The sequence below is a fragment of the Pterocles gutturalis genome, unplaced genomic scaffold (assembly GCF_000699245.1).
Source record: "Pterocles gutturalis isolate BGI_N339 unplaced genomic scaffold, ASM69924v1 scaffold12998, whole genome shotgun sequence".
Taxonomy (NCBI): Eukaryota; Metazoa; Chordata; class Aves; order Pterocliformes; family Pteroclidae; genus Pterocles; species Pterocles gutturalis.
This window is the reverse complement of record NW_010123205.1, coordinates 22,178-30,313: the sequence shown is the minus strand read 5'-3', so window position 1 is coordinate 30,313 and position 8,136 is coordinate 22,178. Positions and strand designations below refer to the sequence as shown.

Below are 8,136 nucleotides of genomic sequence, written 5' to 3'. Positions count from 1 at the left end.
CGGGACTGCGGGGGCCGGGCGGAAGGGGCCTCCCGGTCACGCAGGGACCTGGTGGGGGCGCGGGCTTGTGAAGTGTCAGGAGGTGGGGGGCGAGCCTCGGCTTTTAAATCGTGTCCCTGCTTGGGGCGCTACGGGAGCGTGTTGGGTCCTTTCCCGCCGCGCTCAGAGCCCCCGACAGAAGGGGAGCGCTCCCTCCAACCCGTCCCTCCCGCTCCCCTCCCGCTGCCCCGGCCCCTCGGCGCTGATGCCGTGTCAGAGCCGCCCCCTCTTTGACTTACAAACACAGGTCGATGGTCTCTGAGCATCGTCACTGTGCCTGGCTTTCAGCTGCATCGACTTTCCTTTTCTAAAGGGCCTGGATGGTTCCTGACCGCTTCTGTTGTAGGGGCAGTTCACAGACTGACAATATTAAAGGCAAGAATACATTGGTGTGTTGCCTCTCTCACAGTGTTAAAAACTTCCAGGTATCTCCGTATTTTTGTTTACTAAAATATTGTTTCCAAAAGACATGTGGGCGTGCTTCAAAACTACTGGGAAAAGCAGATTCTGTTCTCTTTTCCTGGTGGTGTCACCCAGTGCTTAGTGATGCTCTCTGTTAATGGAATAACTCCTGAATCTTCAATATTGTCTGGTTTCATGGGTTTTTTTCTCCCTTTTCCTGCTGTTGCTTAGCAACACTTTAGCATGCATATTTCCCTTCCTGTTAAGATGCTTAAACATCTTAAGACTTACCTTTGTGTCTTCAGTTTTGGTCTTGACAGCACTACACACAGAAGTGAAATCTTCTATGTATTTCTATGTTGCATGTGTCTAAAGAAATGTCTTGCCGTAGTGATGTTCTAGAAATGCTTATATAGTTGCTTGCTGCTGCGGTTCCCACTGAGATGCAGGGCTGTATTTGGTATATGTGGTTTGCTTTTTTTTTTTTTTTTTTTTTTTTTTTTTTTTTTGTCCCTATACGTTAAATTTGTTCATTTGGCTGTACTGGAATGCACTGGCCATTGCCCACCTTTGGTCACTTTAATGGCTGCCTTGGGCTCAGCACTGTACAGTGCTCTCAAGGTTTTGTGCAACCTACATATTTTTTTTTTGGTGAGGGGTCTTCTGCTTATTCAAGATTATCAATGAAAGTATAGAATCATTATTTTTTTTGTATTATTTCCAGGTTCTAAAGGACATCATTAGACATAGATAAAGTTTGTTGTGATTCTTCATTAAAGATCATTTGACTGGTTAGCTGATCCGTTAGCCAATTTTGTTTTTATTAATGATAATGCAGTGTCAAACCAGCCCTTCTTTCAGAAATGCTAGTGTATCACATCAAATGTCAATAAACTTTTGTGATTTTTTTTCCTCCTCCAGTTTAATCGATTTTGAGAAAAGAGTTTGGTTTTAAAGGGTCTCTTATTTCCATAACTTCCTTGACTAACGCTGGTTATATTCCTATCTTCTGTGTAATCATTTCATTTCAAAAGGTTATTCCCTTTATTTTATGAAACCATCTGGAAATCTAATGCAACATCCCTCGCAGAATCTTCACTTTTGAAAGGTTAAGTCTTTGTTAACAATTGCATCTTTGACTCAATAATAATTGACCAGCGTGCAATACCCATTGCTGATTGCTCAAAAATGATGAGGTATTTTCATTTCTCAGGGAGCTCTTACATGTTTGTATTGAGTAACAGAAGAATCCAATATAAACCTTGGCCATTCACTCTGATATTAGAAAAAAAAAAAAAGGTTCATTTTGGACATGTAGAGATAGGTTAATATTTAATGATGATAAGGTGCGTGTTTCTTACAAAATAGTAGTTTGCAAGAGCAAACTCTTATGGCTGAAGACGGTCCTGCTGACTTAACAGGAAGTTTCTAGCTACATGTCAATTACTGTGCTTGTTACCAGGCTGTTTTCATCACTGTGTTCGTTACAGCAGTATCATATTTTTCATTTTTTCTATTATCAATCATAAAATTATGGATAGAAGGTAGCTTCTGGTTTTGTTAGAAATAAAACCTGCTTAGTCAGTAGCTCTCCTTCTACTTTAAAACCTTGTTGGGGACTCTTGCCCTGATGAAACCTCTTTGGGGCCTTCCTGTAGTGTAGATGGAAGTAAATAACTCAAGTGTTACCAGGTGATGTTAAGCAAATTGCACTACTGGATATTAACTCTGTATTAAATCACCTTCCTCTGTGTTCACAGAAATCAGTATTCTCATACTTGCATCCAGTTTCATTTGAGAGTAGAAAAAGTGTAACCTCAGAGAACCAGCAAGAAAGGAACAAAACAGCACTTCATCCTTCAGATACAATTGGGTCCTACTGTAGTAGAGATTCTGTGACGATGCAAGTTTGGTTTTTTCTTTTTTTCCTTGGCTGTATACAATGGCATCAGAGCATTCCTAAAATTGAAACAAAATGGGAACAGTCATCTGTACAAAAAAAAAAAACCCCGCAGATTCTTAGCAGAATGTAGCCATGAACAATTTATAACAGTAATTCTGGAAAAATTCTTCTGCTATATTAAACAGACTCGAGCCTGGCTTTTACCATTACTTTTTAGAGGGAAGGCGGTGGGGGGAACAACCCAAGCAACTAAATTAATGCTGTCAAGTGTTCTTTAGCAAATGATGTGGACTGAAACTCTGAGACTCAGGCAGCCACCTGGATAAGTAGGATCATTTAAGCAGACCTGAAAAACTGGAGGACCCCTGTAGTTTCACAGTAGATACCAAACCTGGGAAATTCCTCTAACAGTAAAACCAAAAATCTCCTTGGTGGTTAGAGCTACAGTATGATCCTGCTGTCAGGCTGCCCTTCTGTTTTGGCGTTACCGCTTCTAGTCTGTCCAACATCCAAACAGATGTGTGCAGCATCTACCTAGAGAGATGCCCATTTCCATGGTAAGAGAACTCCTGTGCACAAAGCTTGTGAGGGGGAAAAAGGAGGTGACCAGGCACTGTACAGAGCCTGATGCAAAAGGTGGCGTTCAGGCTTTACCTATGAGACAGGCCTGGTACTGCAGCAAAAAGTTCAGCTTTTGAACAACCTAAACTCTGAATAGTTATGCTGACCTACATTACTCTATAGTAACATAGAGCTATATTTATTCTTATAATTAACATAGAGTTATATTTATTCTTGTAATTATGGAATATAATTATAATAGTACAGAATTATGTTGAGCCTCCTACAAGGAAGTGTCAGTTACAACGTTCTTGGACTGGTAAATTGTTAATTCTTAAACTACAAATCAGTAATTCTGGGGTACCTAATTGCGTACTGCACCCAGGAAGCCTGATTTTGTTTTTTTCCCCTTATTTAGCTTATTCTGCATTATACAATTTACTCATTAACACCAAAGGCTCTTTAGCTTCTTGAGTATTTATTTAACCGATGGTGTTTGTCCTGCAGCAGCAGGTGCACAGGTCAATGATTAGGGCATCCAAACCCTGGTCTCAGTTTGGTGTGAAGAATGCTTACACCTTTGTACGCAAGCTCACTCACATGCTTACTGCTGTGCATGTTCTGCAGCGTTTTCTGGAACTGCTGAATTTTTTTTTTTTTTTTTTTTTTTTTTTTTCCTAAGATGGTATGCCTTTCCTTACTATAAGCATACCTAGGTCATCCAGGAAATAGTAAAGTCTGACTTTTATGAGGTCATTTGGTTGACTGGAGATCAAAGCTTGTGGCCATTGGGAAATTATGATCTTTGTACTCCAGTGTAAGTGTGTGTAATCACACGGTGAGTAACCTGCAGAGGATGCTGCCTCTCCACATAGCCCTGTTGCCTAGTGACTGGAGTGTGCCATCTGTCCTCTCAGCTCATCAGTTTTCAAGAAGTCAAATATTAAACTTCACTAATCCCATGCAATTAAGATTGAGATGTTGGGGCGTACAGGACTTCACTAGTTCCTCAGTTTGGCAACAAAAACAGTTGATAAAAATAGAGTCAATAGAAGCACTACACCAAGAAAAGCAGCGAGACTAGAAACTCCTCACTGTTCACAGGCAGTCTGAGGCAGCTTTTCCATCACCCCTCTGCACAGTCATTTAATTTAAGAATTCAGCTGTAGTTGCTAAGGTTTCATCTTGAGGGTTGTGCTTATTTTTACAAGCATTACCTGCAAATCTATTGCAAATCGTCATCTCATCTTCTCACCAGTCTGCTTAGTTTTGCTGTTGCCTCTGGTGTTAGCCAGTCTTGGGACAAGGTTATAATTTTGGGGTTTTTTGTTTGTTTAGTTGGTTGGGTTTTTTTTTTTTTTAATTATACTTCTAGCTCTGTGGAAGTAACAAATGTTTCTTAGTCATTAGCTTAACTTACTTTCTTATACGTTTAGGGTAGTTCTTGGGTTGTGATGACAAAAATGCTCTGAACTGTAAAGGTGCTTTTTTTGTTTGTTTTTGTTTTATTTTTAAAACAAGAAAATATTAAAATAGACATCTTGGAAATCTTTTTACTTCCCAAAATGTGATATATACACTGCTGTCAGGGCAGCATGTTCACTTCAGGAGATAAATCTAAAATAACTAATACTTGGGATTGTACTGACTTAAAATTAGGAAGATGAGCAGTTCTGGTGTTCTTGACGTGGTGTGCGATGTTTTGATACTGAAGTTACCAAGTACAGAGAGTGGGAAAGTCAGTTCTGTTAAGAAGCTTAAGGGTATTAAAAACAAACAAACAAACAAAACCTTTTCTAGAATATCTGAATTTTGTGTCTACAGAATCCAAAAACTTCTGCAATAGTCAAGCAACTGGTTGCTGAAGGAAATGCCAGAGAGCTTGAGAAATGCTTTGGCTCGCGGATGGAGTTTGGCACAGCAGGGCTCAGAGCTGCCATGGGAGCCGGGATTTCCCACATGAATGACTTGACTATTATCCAGACAACCCAGGTAGTGTGTTCAGCACTTTATCTCACTTAACTGGTTGCATATATGAATGGAAGAGCCTCATTTATGACAAACAAATGAGTATTCTATGGAAGTACAAGTTTTTTTACTATTCCTCCAGTTTTCAATGGTAATTTAAATTATAATTATTAGCTGAGGGCTGATCTCTGAAAACAAGCAGGGAGAAGCTGTTAAGCCATTAAAATAAGTTATTTTCCATATTTGATTTGCCGTTGAATTTATACACAGCTACAGTTAAGCTCAGGTGGATCAGTTAGTCCTGATGTAATGACTACAAAAAAAACCTGTAAGGTAGCCAGCATTTGGCTAAGCTTTGTGTATGTTGGACATAAATTTACATAAAGTCAGTGAAGCTATATATACGCGTATAGGTATATACACTGAAGCTCTGCTTTCCTGGGAAGTGGCTGGATGTCACTTACTGAGGGGAAGCAGAGAATAACATCTTTGTTTACCCTTTGTTTCTGTGCATGGCCTTGGCCTTTGCTTTAATTAAACTGCTTTTATCTTGACCCATGAGTTCTTCATCTTATTCTCCCCCTTTATTTTGCTGAAAGGGGAGTGATAGAGGGGCCTGGTGGGCACCTGGCATCATCCAGCCAACGTTAACCCACCACATCCTCTTAATGCGATAATAAATTAAATATTAAGATTGTGCTAATGAGGCAGGTTTGTTGTTGTCTTCAGGGATTTTGCAGATACCTTGAGAAGAATTTCAGTGACCTGAAAAAGAGAGGAGTTGTGATTGGTTTTGATGCTCGTGCCCATCTTTCCAGTGGAGGTAGTAGCAAAAGGTACTTTTTAGGTTTTAAGTATTTTGTAGATGTCTTTTGTGATTCGTTATGGTTTTATGTCTGCTACAACAGTATTTTCTCCTTCTGTAGAGTGAATTAAAGTGAGGGATTGATAGTATTTTTATATTCTGATAGTGCCAAAGCAGTAGAGTTGTGCTTTGTCTGTTGGGAATGGTGAGGGAACACGTTTGAATTGGGTCTATATAATAATTTGGGGTTTATTTATAGAATTATAGAATGGTTGAGGGGTTTGGGAGGGAGGGAGAGTTTGTTTTTTTCTGTTTTAATTGGAGTGAGGAAGGTGGAAAAGCTGCAAATTCTAGGAAACTAGTTGGTGAGAAAATGAAAATATTTCCTAGGCATCTTTTCTTTCTGTTCAGGTTTGCAAGACTTGCTGCTAATACCTTCATCAGTCAAGGAGTTCCAGTTTACCTGTTCTCTGATATAACGCCAACTCCTTTTGTGGTAGGTTTTTCTATATACACGCAAATACTGTCAGATAACTTGCATTACTTAAATTAAGGAAAACAAGACAAAAGCCTTATTTTTTAAGCTTTACCTGCAGTTAGTCTTATGCTTGTTTAACTATATTTAGTTTCTAACATCCACAACAAGAGAAGGAAAAAGCTTAGTGGAATATCAGTGACGGTGAGGTGTGTTTCTATTAATTCCTTCTTTGAGGGAGATTTCTTGCAGAGGACATCTCATTGTTTCTAGATTGCGGTGGAGTCTGAAGTCTGAAACATAAACACACATTTAGTTTTGTAATTTTTGGTTCGTTGGTTTGGTCGATTTTTAAATTTTTTTCTCTTTTCGGAGTATTGTATCCAAAGTTGCCTTTTTAAATAGCAGGTTGTTGGAGTGCTGCAATGTTACACCAGGAGGGTTGTTGAATGTGTCCGCGTTTTCACCACCGGATCACTAGGTGTCACTCCTGTAGCGCAATACAGAAAACCGTACCTTTGCTCTAAAAGCCATAGTTTCTTCCGATACCAGTTGCTCCAGTGAGGGCTGCAAACAGAAGATAGTGGGATGAAGACTTTGTATGCAGCATTCTTGTACTAATACAATTTTTTTAGATTTAGGATCAAATTCTTCATAGTGCAGCTTTAAGCAGTGTTGCAAGAACTGTAGTTCATTGCATCCGCTATTAAATAAAGCGCCAGGAGTAAACATGAACTGGACCTGTGGTCACAAATAATGCTTTATTTTTAATTCACTCCATATGTTTTGGCCTAATTTATAAGAGCTCTTTCCAAAACAATTCTCTTCTGAACCACAATAGAGTAGTTGCTCCACAGGCTGCTCTTAAAAGCTAGTGTGGATGACATTGTGCCATTTGTAATTCTCTACCCTATGGAGGTTTCTATCATTGCCTCAAGAGACTTTGCACCTTTAAAGAACTCGGGTATCTTAAGTCATTCTATAGTGGGCAACACATGTCTTCAGTTTCCTTCTATAAAAACACTACTCTAGCAATCCACAAAGTATCTGAAACAATGCTAAGAATATATACATGGGAAAATGCCCAAGAAGAAGCAAGGGCTAAAGCTGTGCCATGTGGGGTCTAGTGGAGCAAGTCCTGCTTACCTTCTGCTTTAGAGTCAGTCTGTAGGAATCACATCCTGGCTTTATTTCGTTGAGCAATATAGAAGTATTGCATCTGCATGAGAATAATTAACATGTAATATTTTGCACATTCCACTTCAGATAATTTTCTCTTGTTACAGCCATACACAGTAACTCACCTGAAGCTTTGTGCTGGAATTATGGTTACAGCTTCCCATAATCCAAAACAAGATAATGGTTACAAGGTATTCATATACGATCTATTTTCTGTCTTTTTTCAAACGTTTTCTTCCATGTAGAGATGCTAATGCTATTGTGCATAGTTCCTATCGTGGTATAGACCAAATTAATTGATAGTTTGATATCTTCTAGATGTACATATTTAAAGCTAGTAGCATGTTATACTAATCACTAAATTAAAATTTTAGCTCTAAAAAGCAGGAAGGTAAGTAATACCATTGCATACTTTGGAACACCTTAAAATATTAACTGACCTCTTTTCAAAAGCATAAATCATTTCTCCAATTCATGATTTAAAAAGATCTCTTTAGTTTTGTAAACAGAGAATTTAAAATATGTGAAAGCTAATGAGTTGCTTGTACAAAACGTTTTGACTAAATTCAATTAATTTCTCATTTTTCTTTTGCTAAGTGATACAAGTTATCAGTGTGGCTTTTTTCTATGACAGAAATCTGCTTTCCACTGAAAAAAACATGGCTGAGCTGCCTGTCTGACGGTCATCCCGTAGCCGGACTAGTCATACACAGACTGTTCCAAAATACAAAAATGGAAGTTGGGAGATCTTTTTTGTCTTCTTAATAGAAAAACAAGGCATTAGCAGGGATGATTTCTTGTTAT

General features: G+C 38.8%; 1 protein-coding gene across 1 annotated transcript in view; it reads left to right on the top strand.

Moving 5' to 3' along the window:
* The first annotated feature begins 4,732 nt into the window (after positions 1-4,732).
* The window catches only part of PGM2 (phosphoglucomutase 2), a 15,028-nt gene continuing 11,624 nt past the window's right edge, over positions 4,733-8,136 (top strand). Inside the window, exons 1-4 of the mRNA XM_010077817.1 lie at positions 4,733-4,897; positions 5,603-5,709; positions 6,090-6,174; positions 7,440-7,523. Of these exons, the coding sequence (XP_010076119.1) occupies positions 4,811-4,897; positions 5,603-5,709; positions 6,090-6,174; positions 7,440-7,523 (363 nt within the window). The 5' untranslated portion in view covers positions 4,733-4,810. The remainder of the gene's footprint in view (positions 4,898-5,602; positions 5,710-6,089; positions 6,175-7,439; positions 7,524-8,136) is intronic.